The sequence below is a fragment of the Schistocerca cancellata genome, chromosome 9 (genome assembly GCF_023864275.1).
Source record: "Schistocerca cancellata isolate TAMUIC-IGC-003103 chromosome 9, iqSchCanc2.1, whole genome shotgun sequence".
NCBI lineage: Eukaryota > Metazoa > Arthropoda > Insecta > Orthoptera > Acrididae > Schistocerca > Schistocerca cancellata.
This window is the reverse complement of record NC_064634.1, coordinates 262,376,583-262,399,644: the sequence shown is the minus strand read 5'-3', so window position 1 is coordinate 262,399,644 and position 23,062 is coordinate 262,376,583. Positions and strand designations below refer to the sequence as shown.

Below are 23,062 nucleotides of genomic sequence, written 5' to 3'. Positions count from 1 at the left end.
CGCACGGATGCACGCCAAGACCGTAGGATCCTACGCAGTGCCGTAGGGGACCGCACCGCCACTTCCCAGCAAATTAGCGACACTGTTGCTCCTGGGGTATCGGCGAGGACCATTCGCAACCGTCTCCATGAAGCTGGGCTACGGTCCCGCACACCGTTAGGCCGTCTTCCGCTCACGCCCCAACATCGTGCAGCCCGCCTCCAGTGGTGTCGCGACAGGCGTGAATGGAGGGACGAATGGAGACGTGTCGTCTTCAGCGATGAGAGTCGCTTCTGCGTTGGTGCCAATGATGGTCGTATGCGTGTTTGGCGCCGTGCAGGTGAGCGCCACAATCAGGACTGCATACGACCGAGGCACACAGGGCCAACACCCGGCATCATGGTGTGGGGAGCGATCTCCTACACTGGCCGTACACCACTGGTGATCGTCGAGGGGACACTGAATAGTGCACGGTACATCCAAACCGTCATCGAACCCATCGTTCTACCATTCCTAGACCGGCAAGGGAACTTACTGTTCCAACAGGACAATGCACGTCCGCATGTATCCCGTGCCACCCAACGTGCTCTAGAAGGTGTAAGTCAACTACCCTGGCCAGCAAGATCTCCGGATCTGTCCTCCATTGAGCATGTTTGGGACTGGATGAAGCGTCGTCTCACGCGGTCTGCACGTCCAGCACGAACGCTGGTCCAACTGAGGCGCCAGGTGGAAATGGCATGGCAAGCCGTTCCACAGGACTACATCCGGCATCTCTACGATCGTCTCCATGGGAGAATAGCAGCCTGCATTGCTGCGAAAGGTGGATATACACTGTACTAGTGCCGACATTGTACATGCTCTGTTGCCTGTGTCTATGTGCCTGTGGTTCTGTCAGTGTGATCATGTGATGTATCTGACCCCAGGAATGTGTCAATAAAGTTTCCCCTTCCTGGGACAATGAATTCACGGTGTTCTTATTTCAATTTCCAGGAGTGTATATCGGTCTAGAGCATCGGTAAATAGGTTCCATGACCCAGTTATCCATCCACTGTGAGCGCTCGACAACTGTGAAGACAGAAATTAGCTGACGCCTCCTTTTATCCAAATTCAATCCGCCAAACTCCTTTTACTTTGGACCCTGAACGCCACCGCGCATCGCGGCTGGTCCCAGAATGGTTCAAATGGCTCCGAGCACTGTGGGACTCAACATCTGAGGTCATCAGTCCCCTAGACGTAGAACTACTTAAACCTAACTAAGCTAAGAACATCACACACATCCATGCCTGGGGCAGGGTTCGAACGTGCGACCGTAGCAGCAGCGCGGTTCCGGACTGAAGCCCCTAGAACAGCTCGACCACAACGGCCGGCGGCTGGTCCCATCTACAGTTCATTGTAGCAACGGATACACAGCTCACCGTGCCCGCACCGGAACGTATCTGATACGACTTCATTCCGGACGCGTACCAAAGTCGTCCGACTCCAGCAGGCAGTGATACCATTGATCCACGAGGTGGAAGCAAATCTTTGAGATTGACTGTGGACCGGCTCACTCTTCTCACAGATATCACAGAAGCAGCGGGCGACGACCCGGCGAAGTTCTGTGCTCAGCACTCCAGAGGCGGCGCTGGCTCGGCCTATGTAGCTGGGCTGACTGCGGCAGGCACTGAAGGAGGAGGAGGAGGAGGAGGAGGAGGAGGAGGAGGAAACTGGTGTTTCATGTTCCGTCCACAACGAGGTCATTACGTACGGAGCACAAGCTCGGATTCATGAATGATGGAGTAGGAAATCGGCCGTGCCCTTTTTCAAGGGAACCGTGCCGGAATTTCCCTGAACCAAAAAGGGAAGTCACGGAATAAGCAATACAGGATAGCTGGACACGGGGTTTGAACTGCCGTCCTCCCGAACAGGAAGCCACTGTGCTAACCATTGCCTCACCTCGGTCGTTGCGGGAGACAGCACGGTTGGGTTGGGTTGTTTTAGGGGAAGAGATTAGGGAAGGAAGTCGGCCGTGCCCTTTGAAAGGAACCATTCCAGCATTTGCCTGGACCGATTTAGGGAAATCACGGAAAACCTAAATCAGGATGGCCGGACGCGGGATTGAACCGTCGTCCTCCCGAATGCGAGTCCAGTGTGCTACCACTGCGCCACCTCGCTCGGTCATGCAGCATATTTGGCACTGCGATTGTTAGACACCATGGATACTAGTATACACGATGGACATGCGCTATAGCAAGCTGCGCCTCTGACGTCAACCCTACAATTGCTCAGTAGCTTGCGGTTACCATAACACAGGGCCGGCGCAAGGCATGTGCGAAACGTGCGGCCGCACGGGGCGGCACTTTCCGAGGGGCGGCAAATTTGCCGCCCCCACCCTGTTTTTTAATTTTTTTTATTTTTGTTTTTTTTAGCACAAACTCAACATTCATGCTCAAGAGGGGATTCGAAATCAAACCTCGGAGGCAGCCGCTTCGGGAACTGTGGCATGGCGCCTCGGCTACCTGCCGGCCACCCCTGTTGAACAAGGGGGGGGGGGGGATGGGGAGGTGGACTAATTTCTTCCTCGCCACTGTGGCAGCACCGTCGTGCTTACGCCGGAGGAACAGAGAGGGGGAAGCAGTCTGGCGTACAACCGTACAAGCCAGTACTCTTTTATGAGTGGAGCGCTGCCAGCCTCTTACGCGCCGTGCGTTTACTCACAACTAATTTTGCAGAAGACGGAATCTAATTTGGAAATTCGAGTGCAATGTTCGATACTACGGTCACATGTTAAGCCTGAAGCAATTTTGTTAAGCCCTTCAGTGGCAGTTTCCGAGTGTTTTATTCTTCCCACAATATGGGAAAAAATGGTTGAACATTACTACAGCCAAACATGTCCAACATCTACAATGGCTAGAAGTATTCCGAATGGGTAAATACGCTGCGATTAATTACAAGGGATAAATACATTGCTAATAAGCCTGGTATAAGTTGGGTTTCGACGTATTTCTGAAAATTTTTGTTATCCATTTCAGAGTGATAGTCGGACGCTTTGGTTTTTGAGCCATGAAACACCTGTCTCCGCCTGCTTGAGCAACAATTAAACTCTGACCGGCACTTTTGTTTGACAATACTACACGCACACTAGATGGAAGCACATATTAAAAGCTTTGAGACTGGCCACTCAGTGACCGAAAGCTAGGTAGATATGAAAAGTAAAAACAAGAATTGCGATTTACTGCTGACATTTCCTACAGATTTGTTTAAATAAAATTCCACAAACGTTTTGTAAAAAAAGGGGGGGCGGCAATTTAGCAGCTCGCACGGGGCGGCACTTGGGCTTGCGCCGGCCCTGCCATAAAGTATTGTGTCGTAATTTCGTTTACGAGCGAAAACAAGATTATTATTTTATTTGTGACTGGCGATTAAGTACAGAGTTGCGCCATAATTATCAGTGTATTGGGGAATTTTCTTAGAGTAAGTTTTAAGTGTAAAATAATGGTTACTGCACGATCGCCTGCTGTAATAATCACAGCAGACAAATCAATTAAGGATTAAGTCGCATACATTTCGAAGCAACAATGAGGCGAAACGAAAATGCTCGTGCATGCCCAATACATTTTACTAATTTGGATTATGAAAGGCATCTTAAAAGTGAACTGTTCAACATCCCTCCAAAATTCATGTTGAAAACTGATGCTGCTTCAGTTGTAAATCTGTCATTCTCTGGTGCTGATTGAGGGCGTAATAATAAGCCTAATAATGAGGAAAATATTAGGACACAAAACGAAGCTGCCGTAAAGAAGCTATTTAACAGGTAACAATATTAAGAAATAATCAACATATTAGACAAAACGTTAACCGTGAAAATAAACGAAAGTGGAGGCGACAATGCATACTTGCACCAACAACTAGAAATAACGGGGACTGAGATAAAACATATTAGGCAAAAGAATGCTGAATTACAAAATCGTCTATCTCGAAGAAAGGTTCAACGAGTTAAAGAGTTTAAAATGACATTGTAGGGGGTTTCTCGGTACTACAGATCTATGTAGTCTAAGACTGTGAGTCTTCCACCAAAATGAAGAGCTGTGCCCTCTGAGGTCTGAAAGAAGTTGCCATCCTTTGAAGTTATACTTCAGCATTTCACCGATCATGGAAAAAACAGCGTAACTAGTACAAAGCTTAATAATAATAACAATAACACATTAAAAGACGAAAAAACTCGATTACATTCATACCTGGATATGAGTGACAGGTGTGTGTCGTGTGTCTACAAGCTTCAGTGCAGTGTGGCGTGGCGAAAGAGTTCACAGTGACGTCACAACTCAGAACCCATTAGAGTGTGACCCTTACCCTCCAGAATCCGTAGTAGGCACCAAGTCTGCAGCACTTACATTTGCAAAGGGATCGCGCCTTCTCGTCATCACCGATTTCAACAGAGTTTATTGTGCATCCAGGTCTTGTCGAGAAATGGAAGTCACAGAAGTGGGAGCTGCAGATGGCCAAGCATTTAGAAATAAAAATGTCCAGCTGTGAGCAGGATTCGCGCACAGACGGTTCCGCAAAAATACAGTTACGAATAACGACAGTTCATCCATTCTGGGAATCGAAAATATCGACGCTTTTTTCCTGTCATCAACGCTGATACTGACAACATTCCAGTCCCAGGGATTTCAGGACTTCTGAGAATGTTTCAATTTCAACACTGACGTCGAATAACAAATTACAAAAGAAATATTTTTTTTCGTGTGATATAGTTACAAATTAACGATTTGTGGTTTTTCACTTTGCTTGTACGGTAAAAGCTTACTTCCTGCCAAATTCCATGATTCTAGACCGGCAGGAAGTACGCTAGAGGTTTTGATGAGTGAGTTTTCGAGTATGTCTGACATAAATGGCCGTATCTTCTGTCTGCATTGACTGAGAAGCTCACGTTCATTACATCGCGAAGGGACTATAGATCTTAGTACTTGTATTTCAACTTGATACGTGTACCCGTTCCTGAGGAAAAAAGGGTCTTAACAGATGGATGGACAGATAGACAGACTGATAATGAATGAAAAAATTACTTCCATGTGACATAATTAAAAATTTTACAATTTTCGGACTTTAATCTTTGGTTGTACTGTGAAACTTGGCCTCTTGCCAAATTTCAAGATTCTAGACAACGTTTAAAGCCCTATAAGTTTTAATGAGGAGTTCTCGAGTATCAAAATATGTGACATAAATGACCATCTCTTTTGAGTGCGTTGGCTTAGAAGTTTCCATTCCTTACACCAGCAAGGGACTTTAGACCTTAGTATACAACATAAATTTCAACTTGATATGTCTCTCCATTCCTGAGACAAGAAAAATATCTTTAACAATTGGACAGAGAGGCAGATAGACTGACAACGAAGTGACGCTACAAGGGTTCCGCTTTTACCAGTTGAGGTCAGGAACCATAAAAATAGCATTTTATTTTTGGCGAGTAGGAGGCTAGGCATGAGTAATTTATATTAGCGCATATTCCAGGGTGACGGATCAGAAAGATTGCAGGACGGTAATCCGAGAGTCGTTGTTTCGGGTCCGTATGTGAAACTTTTTTCCTTGTTTTCAATTTTTTCTTCACTTACCAGCAAATAAACCGACATATTTTTCAATTTATTATATTTGATATGATTGAATCCTGTGTGCAGGATAACACATTTAATATGCTAACTGACTTGCTGGCCAATGGCCTTCAGCAAGTGGTAACACTGGTTCTCGTCCTATCACCCAAGTTAAGCGTTGTCTGGCTTGGCTAATATTTACGTGGGTGACCGGGGCGCTCTTGACCAGAGGGATGAACTGAGCCGTTGTAAGGCCAATTGAAGAGCTTCTTGATTGTAAAGAAGTGGCTCCACTGACGAAAACTGACAACCGCCGGGCGAGCGGTGTGCTGACCACATGCCCTCAACATTTGCATCCAGCGATGCTGGACCTCCTGAATCCTGTTCGGAAAGAGAAGCAAAGAAAGAAAGAACACCACATACTGAGAATTATCTTGGCTTATTTGTAGAAATAGGAAAGAGAAAAAGGTTCCGCAAAGGGGCTGGATCTCCAGACCCTCTGTAATCCTTCCATTGCCCCGTGGACATTCTGCTAACATAAAAGGTCAATGCCTCCCAGAACGGAGCCAGAAATGCTATTTTTCAAAGGCTTGGCTATCTGGTGCTCCCACTTGTGCAGTAACAGCGTAATGAAAACGCCATATGGCCAAGATCTGTTATACACCATCAATTTTGAATAAATCGGTGATCACGAGTAGGCGCGGTCCCGTTGACAGCATACAAAGGAGAGCGGCTAGTGGGGACAGAGTCCGTCGGCAGGAGCTTATTGGCACATTCGAATCGTACATCAGCGTTGAACTCCCTGGTAGCTTGCTCCTGGTGGTCGCTGCACACAACTTGCCTACGATTGGTGATATCTAAGCACACCTAGTCCATAATTTTTTGTGAAGTGTTGGACGTTTTGCCCTATAACATGATTGACACACAAGCCGTGACCACTGAGCAACATCTTTTCTCCAGATTTCGGGTCACATCAGCAACATCACGGCCTAGGCGGAGCTGTAATGGGCGGCGATTTTTGCAGTGATAGCTTACTGAATACACCTTCTTGCGCAAAAACACCTACTGCATCACCATTCTTATGACATATTTTTTCTGAGACGGTCACAGGAGCCAGCTGCTTTGCTAGACGAGACCGCGGCGCAGCACTACCGTGAAGTATCACTGCATGCGAAAATTTGAGATTGGCTAAATTACAGAGAAAATTGGAGCAACATTCTGTTAAACATAAAATGGACTCTGATCGATAATACAACATACACACTGATCCAGAATTATTATTATTATTGTTATTTTCGTGGCATTATGAAGACACAGGTTAGTATACAGGTACATTATGTAGTATAATAATGATATTAAAAATCTGGTTGGTAGGTACTCAGAGAGCTCACAGGATAAGGTTACGATTGTGGATAGGGCCGGAAACAGTTATTGTGAGTTGCATAATCAAACATACAACTTTATTTTTCTAAGAACCTCCTATTTACACATTGCTTTAAAAGATTAAAATTAGACAATACGAATGAAGGCCTAGTTGAAGAAAACTTGAGATGCTTTCTGGGCTGAAGGCCCAAAACCACACCAAAAACATGAACGGCTGAAGGCCTGGCGTAGAAATCAAAAGTACTTAAAAATAAAAGGTAATTTTTTTTTAAAACAAACATGTAACTGAAAGCAATTAGCGGCTGAAGGCCTACACTACGCGCTGAAGGACAACTACGTAAGTTGAGGTGAGACAGGCAGCCAAGAGTTGAAGTTAAATAATTGGATGGCAACCCAAACTAGGGATGGCACAAGGACCGACCAACAATTTAACCAGTTCCCTTCCGTCCAACCAACGGCACAACTATGAAATATAAATATCGGCCGAGGACGATGATAAGAAAAGCACTACGTATTCAGAAATTGGCGCTTAAAAACAGCCAAGGGAACAATAACCACTCTAAGCAAAATATGAACCAAACAACTTAAAAGGCTGTCGAATTACATGCTGTGCCGGACAGCATCAACACGATGAGGAAAGGTACACTGCCGGCAAACTACGCTCACGACCAGAGCAGGTAACTGGGGTGTTAACGGCGACAGGGCAGAAGATATCGCTGGTGCACTTCACTGGCAAGTAACACTCAATTTTTTCTTCTAATAATTTCCGGGTATGCAGCCGGATCCCGTCGACATTCTGCCACGATATTTCGGCCCAGAGACGTCCGGCCATCATCAGGTGAGTACACAACTACTGAAGAGCCCAGGTGCAGTCGCGGTATTTATACCGCGACTGCACCTGGGCTCTTCAGTAGTTGTGTACTCACCTGATGATGGCCGGACGTCTCTGGGCCGAAATATCGTGGCAGAATGTCGACGGGATCCGGCTGCATACCCGGAAGTTATTAGAAGAAGAAATACGCCGGGAAAATTTCAGAAAACACTCAATTTAATAATTAAACACAATATAGGAAGACAGCTGCAAGATTTCACCGACTCCAACGGCCCAGGGAGCAACAACCTGCAAACGAACCAAGAGATGTCACAGTAGTTGAAGTTTCATAACAGGTTTACTGATCACTCAGCTTCAGTGTCCAGGTTCGATGGGTAACGAACTTTGTCTTTCAAGCAGGTAACGCCTCACGATCCGACAGCACGTGCATGCCACCAGCGGTCACGGCCTGACCTGGCACTGCGTGGACTTTCCCGCTCCGTCCCAACAGACTGACTCAGTCCAGCTTGCAGACAGCATTAAAATAACTGCACAGACAGAACCACACAAGCTACACACGGCTGCACAAAAACACTTCTACAAACAACTCGAACAATACTAGTATGGTCACTGTGGAACAACAATGACAGGAAATCCTAAGAAATTTTGGTCTTATGTCAAAGCGGTAGTTGGATCAAAACAAAATGACCAGACACTCTGTGACCAAAATGGTACTGAAACAGAGGGTGACAGACTAAAGGCCGAAATACTAAATGTCTTTTTCCAAAGTTGTTTCACTGAGGAAGACTGCACTGTAGTTCCTTCTCTAGATTGTCGCACAGATGACAAAATGGTAGACATCGAAATAGACGACAGAGGGATAGAGAAACAATTAAAATCGCTCAAAAGAGGAAAGGCCTCTGGACCTGATGGGATACCAGTTCAATTTTACACAGAGTACGCGAAGGAACTTGCCCCCCTTCTTGCAGTGGTGTACCGTAGGTCTCTGGAAGAGCGTAGCGTTCCAAAGGATTGGAAAAGGGCACAGGTCATCCCCGTTTTCAAGAAGGGACGTCGAACAGATGTGCACAACTATAGACCTATATCACTAACGTCGATCAGTTGTAGAGTTTTGGAACACGTATTGTGTTCGAGTATAATGACTTCTCTGGATACTAGTAATCTACTCTGTAGGAATCAGCATGGGATTCGAAAAAGACGGTCATGTGAAACCCAGCTCGCGCTATTCGTCCACGAGACTCAGAGGGCCATAGACACGGGTTCCCAGGTAGATGCCGTGTTTCTTGACTTCCGCAAGGCGTTCGATACAGTTCCCCACAGTCGTTTAATGAACAAAGTAAGAGCATATGGACTATCAGACTAATTGTGTGATTGGATTGAGGAGTTCCTAGATAACAGGACGAAGCATGTCATTCTCAATGGAGAGAAGTCTTCCGAAGTAAGAGTGATGAGTGATTTCAGGTGTGCCGCAGGGGAGTGTCATAGGACCGTTGCTATTCACAATATACATAAATGGCCTGGTGGATGACATCGGAAGTTCACTGAGGCTTTTTGCAGATGATGCTGTGGTGTATCGAGAGGTTGTAACAATGCAAAATTGTACTGAAATGCAGGAGGATCTGCAGCGAATTGACGCATGGTGCAGGGAATGGCAATTGAATCTCAATGTAGACAAGTGTAATGTGCTGCGAATACACTGAAAGATAGATCCTTTATCATTTAGCTACAAAATAGCAGGTCAGCAACTGGAAGCAGTTAATACCATAAATTATCTGGGAGTACGCATTAGGAGTGATCTAAAATGGAATGATCATATAATGTTGATCGTCGGTGAAGCAGATGCCAGACTGAGATTCATTGGAAGAATCCTAAGGAAATGCAATCCGAAAACAAAGGAAGTAGGTTACAGTACGCTTGTTCACCCACTGCTTGAATACTGCTCAGCAGTGTGGGATCCGTACCAGATACGGTTGATAGAAGATATAGAGAAGATCCAACGGAGAGCAGCGCGCTTCGTTACAGGATCATTTAGCAATCGCGAAAGCATTACGGAGATGATAGATAAACTCCAGTGGAAGACTCTGCAGGAGAGACGCTCAGTAGCTCGGTTCGTGCTTTTGTCAAAGTTTCGAGAACATACCTTCACCGAAGAGTCAAGCAGTATATTGCTCCCTCCTACGTATATCTCGCGAAGAGACCGTGAGGATAAAATCAGAGAGATTAGACCCCACACAGAGGCATACCGACAATCCTTCTTTCCACGAACAATACGAGACTGGAATAGAAGGGAGAACCGATAGAGGTACTCAAGGTACCCTCCGCCACACACCGTCAGGTGGCTTGATGAGTGTGGATGTAGATGTAGATGTAGATGACGAAACGTAAGTCGACACACTCAGAGAACCCAGAAGCAGTCAGCGACCGAATACACGTCGTCCGATGAGACGACCGAACGAACGACCAACCAAGGTCGTCCCCACTCAAGTCAGGTGTGTCGGCAACGGTCGGGCAAGTCATGGCTGTCCGGACCTCACTGCTGCTCTGTGCCGACTGAACTCCTGACACACGACGACCCGGAAATACAGGGTGGCACAGGTGAACGGGAAATTTTGAACGTTACAGTTGGCAGCACTGTAGCGCCGGCAGATGTTCGAAACTTAGCACAATTTATGTGAACGCATTGCCATTTAGTAATCATGGAGAATTGGAGTGGTGCGGAACGTGCAGTAGCTGTGAGAGCGTTTTACAAAAATGTTGGTGGTGCGACTGCCGCGCAGAGAACATTTCGACAGCGTTACCAGCTTGGACGTCATGGACGTGTCCCATCTGCGCATGCGATTACAACGTGGATGCGTAATTTTGAAGAAACAGGATCTGCCTTGAAAAAGAAACCTCCAGGTGGCATTCCAACGGTACGTACCCCAGAGAACATTGCAGCTGCGAGAGCTGCAATCGAGAGACGTCCTCGCTGCTCCGTTCGACAGCATGAATCTTCGCTAGGGATTAAGCGACGAAGCTTACAAAGAATACTGCACGAATTAGTCTTCCATCCCTATAAGTTGCAGATTGTGCAACACTTACATGAACGAGACCCAGCGTCACGTATGGAGTATAGTAGCCAGATATTGGCTAAAATCAACGAGAACGCGAATTTCCTTGGTAACTTATGGATATCAGACGAAGCGACTTCTTCCTGTGGGGATATCTTAAAGGCAAGGTGTACCGTGCACGTCCTGCAACAATCCATGAACTGAAGGAGAACATTGAAAACGAAATCACTGCCATTCCCCAAGATTTGCTACACCGCGCATTTCAGAGTTTTCATAACAGGCTGTTAGAGTGTGAACGCCGAATGGGAGCACATCATTCCGATGTCATCTTTAAAAAGTAAAGAGACACTTTTGGACATTTTGATTGTAAAGACATACTGAATAATGGCATACTGAATACATTCACTTTCGTTAATAAATTATTAGTTTTATGAATTTATTCATGGAAATGACGTTATTTCGAAATTTCCCGTTTCCCTGCGCCACCCTGTACTAACGGTCGTTCCAAAGATAGTACAACAGTGCTCTTATCGATAAGCGGAGCTGCTCCCACTCACAGGCAGGCAAGCCAGCGAGTTAGTTCAAAAAAAGTTCAAATGTGTGCGGAATCTTATGGGACTTAAGTGCTAAGGTCACCAGTCCCTAAGCTTACACACTACTTAACCTAAATAATCCTAAGGACAAACACACACACCCATTCCCGAGGGAGGACTCGAACCTCCGCCGGGACCAGCCGCACAGTCCATGACTACAGCGACTTAGCAACTTAGTGGCGCCATTAAATCGAATAAGAAACGGGACGGCAGTACCACAAAGACGAGACGTCAGGCAATAAACGGCACGTACACGAGCCGCGTAAGGCTCAGATCTAATGTCAATGTATGTTTGCGAAACTATTAAACTACAGTATAAAGACTTGCTAGTGTCAAAACAGTACAGAATGAATGCCACAATATCGGAGTCTACAGATTATGTGTGAAACACTTGTATACATTGCAAGAGACTGAAGAGAAGAATATCCATCTACTGTGTTTCTAATAATATAGGAAACTCAAACTAATGGTTAACGACTACCAGTTAAAGTAAGATTACACAGAATATTCTAGAAGTGTGGACACTAGGAGAAATTTGGGCCTTCCAAAATGAGGAAGAATAAAACATGCACTAAACTATGTTACTGTAACAAAGCGCAGCTTCTGTTCCCGCCTTACATACGAAACTGATATACAGAGGATTGGCCAAGCAATCCATTCTAATAACACAAAATTAATTTATTCTTATCGTATTATAAATCTATCATTGTATATTTTTATATGTCCTGCATTTTACCGCTACCAGCCATCCTGAATGTACTAGTACCGAAGAAATTCAACACTTCTTACAAGTATAGCGAATCTTAAGGGAAATTGAGGCTCCGTGCTGTTACTAGTGTTCCCCTACATATGTATGGTAAGAATATAAATACGGTTCTAGATGGTGCAGAGATTGCATTCTTGTATCACTTGATGTAGAACCGCTTTGACTTATTTATTTTTCTCTGCACAAGGTCTCTCTTGATTTTCAGTGTTTTCGTTTTTTTTTAACTTGTTTTATTTTACTTTCTTCTAACTATGACCTGTTCCAGCGATAATCGATAGCTATTGACTCTCTTTTATACATATATACATCTTAACGGTTTTCTCGTAGATATGAGTGTTGTGTGTTATAATATCTACTTACTTTCAGCAACTTGTCTAGCCCATAACACTCTTTTCCTTTTATTTTACAGTACTTGGAAATGCGATTTGGAAAAAGCGCCAGGCTGTTGGGTTCATTCCTTTTCATTGTGAGCATTGTAAGTATAAAAATTTATAATCAATTTATGTTATTTATTTACTCATATATTTCTGAACCATGATTGACATTTTCTGAGTCAGCAAGATCGGTTTGGTTATACCATAAGAAGACTACTTTTTTTTTTCTTTTAGCTCCGATCAGTCGCGAAACGGAAACTGTTGTGACCGACAATTCGCAGTTTTTCACAAACGCAACTTTTATTGATGTAATTTCACAAGGTTTATGATTGAACAACAAACTAAAGGTAAAATAATTGTCAGTTAAAATCTCCTAATTGAGGCAACAAAAGTTCGTTTCTAATTTTCTGCAAAGGTTCGTGGTAACACACATACGCTCACTAGTAAAAGTCAAATTCAGAGACGAAGACGTAATCTTCAGTGGAGATGACGTCAGGCTGGGCAAGCAGCATGGGGATGTCCACGTCGTCCAGACGAGGTGGCGCCATAGAAGGGCCAGGGAGTGGGTTCAGGGGAAGGTCCCAGAGCTCTCCCAAGTCCAGAGCATTCGGTATCTGCTAGCTATCTCCAGGATGATCATCCATCAGCTGGGGAGAAGGCATAAACATAGGCCCCAAGGAAGGGACCGGAGATGGGAGAGAGAGGAGCCGGAGTTTGCGCTTGCGGCTGCTCGAGGAAACGAGGACACAGTTGGTTGTGCTGGTGCTAAACCACCCTGTTGTCCAGGCGTACGTTGAACAGTTGTTGACCATGGGTCCGGATAACAAACCCCAGAAGCCAGCTGGACCGGGTTCCAAAACTGTGAGCCCACAACTTAGAGCCAGATGAATATAGGGAAGCGCCTGGCAGGGCGCAAGGTCCAACCTGCTGCAGGAGGAGATGGAGTAGGGTCCGAGGCTGGCGACCATGAAGCAGTTTGGCTGTACTCTTGTCACCCACCGGCGTGGCCCTGTAGATTCTGATATTTACATTAGAGCTTCTTCCAGAGAACGGTCCGCCGTGTACTTCATCATCTGAGATTTAAAAGTGTGAACAAGCCACTCCACATCTCCATCGGAGTGGGGATGGAAAGGAGGGGTAAAGACGTGGTGGATACTATTATCGTGGCAGAATTTGGTGAACTCTTGACTGCGAAATTGTAGGCCATTGTGTGATACCAAGGTGATGGGAAGGCCTTCAGTGGAAAATATTTTCGACAGGGCCATGATGGTATTCTCTGTGGTGATAGAGGAGCATCGGATAATGAAAGGGAAGTGGCAGTAGGCACCCATGATGAGTAACCTGTAAGCCCCGAGGAAGGGCCCTACAAAATCCACATGGATGTGTTCCCATGTGAGAGTAGTGGCCGGCCATGATTGGAAAGAATGGACCGGTGTGGGAAGGGCCTGAGTACACTTCTGACAGCCCTGGACCATGTGCTCCACACCCACTGTCAAGCCAACCCAGAAGACATGGGGACGTTAGAGGGTTTTCTTCCAGGCAATTCCCCATTAACCTTGATGTAAGATTAGGAGAATCTGGGATCCCAGGGAAGTTGGTACAATGACTCATGGATTGGCGTCATTTTATGCATAGAGGAGCACCCCGTTGACGGCCGCCAGTTGGTGGCGGATGCAGAAGGAAAATCGGATGTCAGCCTGGGCGCGAGGCGGAGGAAGCGTCAGACAGCCGAGGAGAACATAGCGGCACTCGAGTTGGAGGAGCAGATCTGCGGTCGTCGGTACAGCCAACCTCCCAGCTGTGACTGGGAATGCAGACTACGCAACCTATATGTCGTCATCAAACTGGAAAATTTGGAGGTCCAACGAATCGAATGCCGAATCCTGGCCAGAGGGGAACCGAGACAAGGCATCAGTGTAGGCAGGCTGGGATATAGGCTGGAAATGGATGGTGTACCTAAAACGTGAAAAGAATGGGGCCCATCTCTGCAGGGAATGGGAAATCTTCGTGGGTAACTGGTCTGACAGGGAAAATAAGAAAAAATGGTTCAAATGGCTCTGAGCACTATGGGACTTAACTTCTAAGGTCATCAGTCTCCTAGAACTTAGAACTACTTAAACCTAACTAACCTAAGGACATCACAAGCATCCATGCCCGAGGCAGGATTCGAACCTGCGACCATAGCGGTCGCGCGGTTCCAGACTGTAGCGCCTTTAACCGCTTGGCCATCCTGGCTGGCGGAAAATATGACCATGGAGGGCTTATGGTCAGTGATTAAGCGAAAACACATACTGTAAAGGTATGGGAGGAATTTGGTACAGGCATAGACGATGGCTAGGGCCTCCTTCTCGATTTGGGAATATTTGCATTGGGCTCTGTAAGGGATTTAAATATGTATGCCACCAGGCGTTCTGATCCATCTGGTAGATGGTACAAAAGAGCACCCCCAACACCACAGTCTGAGGTGTCCACAGCCAACAAGAGAGGAAGAGAGGGGTTATATGGCATGAGACACGCCACAGAGTACAACCTCCACTTTAAGGTTTGGAAAGCCAATTCACAAGCCGTGGACCAATGAAAAGGCACGTTCTTTCAGCATAGGTGATGGAGGGGCGCCGCAATGTGGGCAGCAGAGGGAATGAATCTTCTATAGTAAGCAATTTTACCCAGGAAAGACTGCAATTTGTGTACATCGCACGGACAAGGAAGGGCCGTTATGCGATATGCCATCGCGGGAAATGGTGTGACCCAGGTAGGAGATAGCAGGTTGGAAAAAGGAGCATTTAGCAAGGTTGCATTTTAGGCATACAGTCCGCAGGCGCAGGAACAATTGTCGCAGGTGACTGAGATGTTCATTCATGGTACGGCCAGTGATGACGATGTCATCGAGGTAGTTAATACAAACTGGCACATTGTGCAAGAACCGTTCCAAGTAACGCTGAAAGATAGCCGGTGCAGTAGCGATGCCATACATGAAGCAGTTCAACTGGAACAGCACAAACTGTTTGTTGACGACGGGCGAGTGAGTAGAGGGCTCATCTAAAGGTATTTGGAGGTATGCCTCTGCAAGATCGAGCTTCGAAAAGAATTGCCCCCCTGCAAGCTTGGAGAACAGGTCCTCAGGACACAGGAGGGGATAGTCCTCAACCGGTAGCTGAGGGTTAAGCGTAGCCATGAAGTCGCAACAAACTCGAAGACGCCCATCTGGTCTCTTGAGGACGACCAAGGGTGTCGACCACAAACTGTAATGGACCAGAGTGATGACTCCCTCCGTTGAGATGGTCCATTTCTTGTTGAAGTGACTGCTGATGTGGGGAACCTGCTGGGCCTAGAAGTACTTTGGGCCTGCAGACGGTTTCAGCTGCAACGAAAATCTTCAGTCCTGGAATTCCGTGCACAAGGTATCGACTGCCAAGAACGAAACATGGGAAGACACCAAATGAACATTGTCGTCAATGGCGTAGTCAAAGGCCCAGTAGGTATCCGCCCCTAACAGATACGCGGTGGCCGCATTGTTGACCACAAGGAAGATAACTTCCTGGCAAACTGTGAACTGTCCCAAGAGGGCGCTCGCTTGCTTATTAGAAGTGAGGGAGCGCCGAGATGTTGGCGCCTGTGGGGGCGCCCCAATCTGTGCATAATAGAAATAGTTGATCAGTGAGACCAAATGGTTCAAATGGCTCTGACCACTATGGGACTTAACTTCTGAGGTCATCAGTCCAATCGAACTTAGAACTAATTAAACCTAACTAACCTAAGGACGTCACACACATCCATGCCCGAGGCAGGATCCGAACCAGACTGGAGCGCCTAGAACCGCTTGGACACTCCGGTTGGCTCAGTGAGACCGCTGCTCCGGTATCCACCTGCATCTGAAACTGCCGACCGTTGACCTGAACGTCGAAAGATCCCGAATACTGCACCTGGTTGTTATCCATAGGTATAGTCCCCCGACGGTCATTGGCCAGATGAGGAGGTGGCTGGAGAGATCGGCAGGCCGATCTGACATGTCCGTTACGGGTACACACTGCACAATACGCCCACCTGTCAGGGCAGTCTTTCTGTGCATGGTTCTTAAAGTATCACGTGCAGGACGGCTGCCGGAGTGGCTGGCGGCTCTGGCTAGGGCGCGGGGGACTTCGTGTACCGACGGTCTGCGTCGGAACCGCGGAGCCGTTCGACGGCGCGACGTCCTGGACAGGGTGGCTGCCTGTCGACATTGTGCAGAACAGGACGCTCGGCGCCGGTCATCGGAACGGTCGGCGGCAATGTTTTCGACCTCCGCCATCGATGTGACGGGTTCCAAGGCGTTGTGTAGTTGCAGAGTGCCGCCACTTCCGCCCAGGATTCCGAATGCTTGTCGTCCTCCATAGAGACTTCGTACTTGAATGCTAGATCAATGATCTGGTCCAGAGTAGGAGTCTGAGGGCGTTGCGCCGGAAAGCCGCGTCAGGGACAGGCTGGATGAGATGGTCGTGGACCACCTCGTCCGCGTAGGATTTTCGTGTTTTGAAGTGACATTTCTGGCTGAGACCTTGCAGTTCCGCTGCCTACTGGCGATAGGATTGGCCAACCTTCTTGTGACACTGGTGAAATTCGACACGGGCACCCGACACGTGGAACTGTCGTCGGTAGTAAGCCGCGAGAATCTCACAAATCTGGGAGAAAGTCAAAGACTCCGGAGGTTTGATTTCGTCAAGAGAACATACTCTTTAGACTGGTTCAAGGACAAAATGTAGGAACGACGAGCAGCCTCTTGGACAACCTGGTGGATCTGAAAATGCTGCTGGGGCCGCTTCTCGCATGTTTCCAAGTCTTCAGCATCCTCGTTGAAAGCGGGAAACGGCGGGGCAGTGGAACCGGGCGGTTTTGCAAGAGTTCCGTGTACCCTGAGATTTCTTGCAAAACTGTTGAAAACCTTGTAGTAAGTCGTGCAAACTTTGGACCAGCTGCTGAAGTACAAGGTCCGACATGAGGAAGACACACGCAGGCACCAATTCGTCGCCACTTGTCTTGTGACTAACAATTCGCGATTTTTCACATACACAACTTTTATTGATGTAAGTTCATACGGTTGATGACTGAACGACAAACTAAAGGTAAAATAAGGATGCCAGTAAAAGTCTCGTAATTGAGGCAGACAAAAGTTCATTTCTAATTTTCCACAAAGGTTCGTGGTAACACACATACGCACTAGTAAGAGTCCCATTCAGGGACGAAGACGTAATCTTCAGCGGTCGAAGAACACGAGATCGGCAGCTGGAGTGAACTAAACTTCGGGGCTGGTTCTAGGCCCTAAATAACTGTCTCCAGCCAATCAGGTTTTGGCGTAATGATACTTCCTGCAGGCCGTGACTCGAGCTCCCCCTGCAGAAAGTAGTGCTCGGGATGTCTGTTTCCATTATCTTGTATGTAAATAGCCGGTGTTTACAAGGGTGCTTTTGGTACGCCTTGGACATAGACAACCTCGTCCTCTGTGGTGTAATATGGGTTGCCCGCCCTCAGGAGCTACCTTGGCCCCAGCATAACAGAAACCACAGTGAAAATCAAAAATATTTTATTTGCAGCATTTAGTAACACCTACATAGCCACCCTCAGACTTATTACACGTCTGTCATAGCGTGTTACGAACTTTCCAGTAGCCTCGTCGAACAAACTAGCCGTAAGTGATTTCCGCCAGTTCTCTGCCTGGTCTGCAGCTCGTCGTCTTTGCTAAAATGTTGTCTTCATTAGAGCGGCTCATGATAGCAGAGATGAAAATCAAAGGAACCAAGTCAAGGTGGTGTCATGGGGTATCAGACGTTTCCAATGGAAAACGATTCGTTTCCTTGTAGTATGCGGCGGAGAACTGACATGAAAGACTAGAGTTGCGTTATGTAGGCCGCATCTCATCAGGCACCTCACACTTGACGGGAGACACTATTGCTCCAAGCATCTTTACGTGATCAGCGTGCGCTCAGAGCTGAAAAGTGCGACATGGCGCGATAAGTGGGCGTATTGAAGACACTGAGCAATACATCATCTCAAAGACCCTCTATGTTTTTCAGTGTGGTTTCAATTTCGTGACCGATCGAAGGTTAAGAAAATAGCCCTCGAACAAAATCTTTTTAAACTAAAGCTGTTCCAAAGAAGTGGAAAATTTAAAGTCCTGGTTACGAGAAGCGACATCCAATGTTGTCTATAAAGTGACAACAGCGGCATATATTGCTGAATTCGAACCTACATACTCGGGACATAGATTTTGAAACATAGACCTATTAAGTATAGAGGTAGGGTTTACAGCCTTTAGGCGCTGATTGCAGTTAGGACTTCACAACTAAATCCCATTAATACATTGTTACTATGCATGCTGCCTTATTCATCCACAGACATTGTCAGTTTCAAAACACTGCGACACTACCTTTTTGTAACATGAACCAGCATTTCTACAGGAAGATTTTACGTACTGGACTACTGTTTAAATGCGTATCTGAAGCTAACATTACATCCAGGGATGCATAAATTAAAATGGTGTCGCTCGATTATGTGTAAGGAGGGAGATACCATGTCTTATATGACTACAGTTCCACAAACTTTTAGATGTCAGCTATCAATCGAGCTATTCCTGATGCTCAGATATTTTATGTAACATATAAAGTGAGTCAGCTGCCACTACCTACAGGATTTATATAATGCACAATGCCTTCAAAAACCACGTGCGAGGTTCTCATATTATCTACAGAAAAATGAACAAACGTTTTTGTAGAAAATTTTATGTAGTTAAATTTGGTACTGAGACACATTTTCGTTGGAGGCCCCGGTTTGCGAATTATTCAACAAAAACGCGTTTGAAGATCAATTTTGTATGCTTTTCTGGAATAATTCGAAAACGGCCTTAAGCCAAAGAATACTACTTTATTGGTAACGAGCGGGAGGATATGAAAATCTTGCATGTAGTATTTGAAGGCCTTGTGGATTGCAGAAAGTCCATAGGTCCGGTCTGCTGAATCACGCTGTACATGAGGGTGAACGGATGATTTCGTGGATCGCTTGCACTTCCCAGTGATCATCAAGATACGTATTAATGGAATTTCCGCATTTGATGGGGAACCAGATGCTTAAAAAAGTTTTTACTGAAAACAAGCAGCTTTCCTTAAACGTCTGAGGATTTAACGTACAGGACCACTGATGTAACATGGAGCCTTGCTATAGGTCTTTATGGTGCTATTGACGACAGAAGTGCAATTTGACCTCCCGAAGGTGTGTAAGAAACCAGGCTCACTGCTAGCTCTAGATGATGTTCGTAGCCCGCGTCCCAGGAAGTCATTCTACGGTCCATATTGGCACTACGTTTAACGGCCAATCTAACTGTGTCTTTTGCGCTAGTTCCGTGAGGATTACTCGACAACATTAAGATTCCAGGCACCCACATGTTTTACTTGTTAATATTGAGGTTGCTATGGGTTTACTTATCGATTATCATTTTTTACTTGTAGTTCACTCTTGCTACTGGAATTTACATATTTTTATTTCGTGATTTAGAGATACTGAGTAGAGCTCTAGACTCTACTAAATAGAGTGCCAAGTGGAGAAATCAGAGTATTTCCGACGTGTTATTCTGTTTGAGTTTAGTAGAGGGTATAAAACCATTGGTCAGAGCACAGCAAGTGAATAATTTTCTCGTTTTAAGGAGGATCGTTTTGACATTAGTGACTCACCATTTTCGAAAAGACCTTCGGTGTTTGATGAAGATCCCTTAAACGCATTAATCCACAATTGTCCACGTATGTTGTATGGGATACGTAGCAGATGTGATGGAATATAACGTTCCAAAATCGTGCAACATTTCAATGCAATGAGGAAGTTCAAAAATTGGGTGCATGAGTACCGCATGCTCCAAGCCAGAATTATAAAAAAATCATCACTGCTGACATTTATTGTCGACAACTGAGACGCGTTGCAGACGCAGTCCAAGGTCAACGACCAGAAAGACTGCGTGAAGTGATACTACTCCACGACAATGCCCAGCCGCATTCTGCTAGACGTAAAAAAACACTATACAGTAGTAGGGCTGGAAGATCATTCCGCAACCACCTCATTCACCTGATCTTGCGCCCTCAGATTTTCAGCTTTTCCGCTCTCTATTGGACAGCCTTCAAGGACATTCTCGGTCGGAAATGCACTCTGATATGCCTCGACGCGTTTTTCGCCTCAAAGCCACGTGGTTTCTACAGTTGCGGAATCGAAAAGTTACCCAGCGTTGCCAGACTTTTGTACATAGTGAATGAAAATAGATTATTGATGACTAATACCTGTGGTACGTGCATCTCTTGAGTTTATTAAACTGCCGGAAAACGCTACGACCTTACGCATCAACCAGTATCCGAAGCCTAGGCAGGTACCAGGGAATAAAACATTGACCGCTAAGCGTCGTTGTCTTTTTCTCCATACTGCAGGAACCCAAGTAATTTTGTGATAAATCTAGAGGAATGCGATATAAAGATGCATCCAGTGCGACATATGGAGGTTTGAAACGGTCCGGAGAGCGTGCACAGGTAGCTAAAGTGAAAACGCGTCCCTCGCGATAAACGGGAAATGTTGGTGCGAGTCCTGGTAAGGTATAGATTTTCATATATCTCTATTGGGTAGCAGACTTATAAGTATACCTAATACAGCGATAACAAGGAATTCGCAGTCAGCACATTGATTTCGAAACATCTGACCAGGTACTGTCGATGTCTATGGCGCAGTTGTAGTCGGCACAACTGAAATGTGCCCTTCCACTTAGTAAGTAAATTTGTGTTTATATGCAGCTGACATACCTGCAGGTCTTTCATCTTGATAGTGCACCGGATTTGAAATGTCATGGTAACTACTAATTTATAGTTTTACTCAGCAACGATGTTCACAGAAACTACTTACTATTCAAATTTATTAACGGATTAGCTGCACTAAAGGTGGTATTTTCCAGAAGCTTTCGTTACTAGCTTAAGAGTCTGCTTTTACAATTATTGTACAGTCCATAGCTTTCGAGGTTTAGTATTACTGTTTATGCCGTAATAAGTTGTTTTACATACTTTAGCAGTGCATTGTGACGTAGACTGAAAATCATCCACATAAATTTATTTTTCATTTTTATTTCAGATAACATGGATTCCCATTGTCATCTACATTCCAGCACTCGCATTTAACCAAGGTAAACAGAAATTCATGTGTTTTACTTGTACAGAAAATGTCGGAGCGTCTTCTGGACAGTTCTAAACATTACTAATGCCTCGAAATTGTTTCTTAATCGAAAACTGAGATCGAACACAGTATTTGCTGGATCCAAATTCATTCCTGAATTCTAACGCATATTTGCCATAAAGATTCACTGATTAACTAGTTTGCCGCTCGTGATTAGCTGAGCGGTATAAGGCGCTGCAGTCAGGGACTGTGCGGCTGGTCCCGGCGGAGGTTCGAGGCCTCCCACGGGCGTGGATGTGTGTGTTTGTCCTTAGGATAATTTAGGTTAGGCAGTGTGTAAGCTTCGGGACTGATGCCCTTAGCAGTTAAGTCCCATAAGATTTCACACACGTTTGAACATTTGAACATTAACTACTTTACTCAATAATGAGAATAGAAACTTACCCTCTATGGTCTGTTGAAGCCTAATTATGAAACACAACATTGTACATTGCCTTCCATGCAGTGACATTGAGCCAACAACTATGTCGGATTACAAGTCAGTTACACATTCTCAAGGCAGGCGAAGTAACTTTTTTCAACGCTGCACTACACTTCAACATATGAGTAAGACTATTTTCAAACATTTTCCTAAGTCCAGAAAACAATGATCGGAATTTTCTATCAATCTTTCAATCCCTCGACGATAGAAATCCGCTCCTTGGTCACAGAGCCATTCAATAACCAGTGTGTGAAAGGCCGCATCTTTGGGAAGTCTCCCTCTCTCTCCATCATCCCCCCCACCCCACCCCAACCCCCCCCCCCTCCTGATCATCCACAAACAATTGCCCGACATTGTCGTCTGTAGTCGAACTCGATGGCGTCCTTCTCGATCGTGATCACCAAAGTTTTTGCGACCTTCTTCAAATTCTTGACATCATCTCACTGTAGCTGGTTTCCACATTGCATTTGGTACACATATCGCCAAAACTTCAGGATAGAGCTTGTCTGAAATTTAGACTTTTTTCGACAACTCTCCAACTTTCCTGTGTACGTCGGCTTTCGAGTGCGTTTCCAGTTACCATGCCTTTTCACTCCCACCCTGTGATGCATCTGTTATCCGTACCGTAGCACAACCCTATCGTCTGGAAACCCGAAACACGCACTGACAGTGCGTTACATGTCCGAAAGAACAGACAAAATTTCGACCCTGCAGCCACTATGAATCAAGACGTAAAGGAATTAATGACTTTAGCTGCCAATGGGAATCGATTAAATTGAGGGGGAAGTTAAATATTTTGGCTGGCCCGTATTAGGACACGGGTTTCCTACTTAGTCGGCAGATGCGCTGACCACAGTGCTACCCCCACA

The 23,062-nt window shown here is 45.8% G+C and overlaps 1 protein-coding gene across 1 annotated transcript in view; it reads left to right on the top strand.

Moving 5' to 3' along the window:
* LOC126100621 (sodium-coupled monocarboxylate transporter 1-like) overlaps positions 1–23,062 on the top strand; it is a 206,607-nt gene that overhangs the window by 53,746 nt on the left and 129,799 nt on the right. The window contains exons 4-5 of the mRNA XM_049911247.1: positions 12,583–12,648; positions 21,671–21,722. Coding sequence (XP_049767204.1) covers positions 12,583–12,648; positions 21,671–21,722 — 118 coding nt within the window. The remainder of the gene's footprint in view (positions 1–12,582; positions 12,649–21,670; positions 21,723–23,062) is intronic.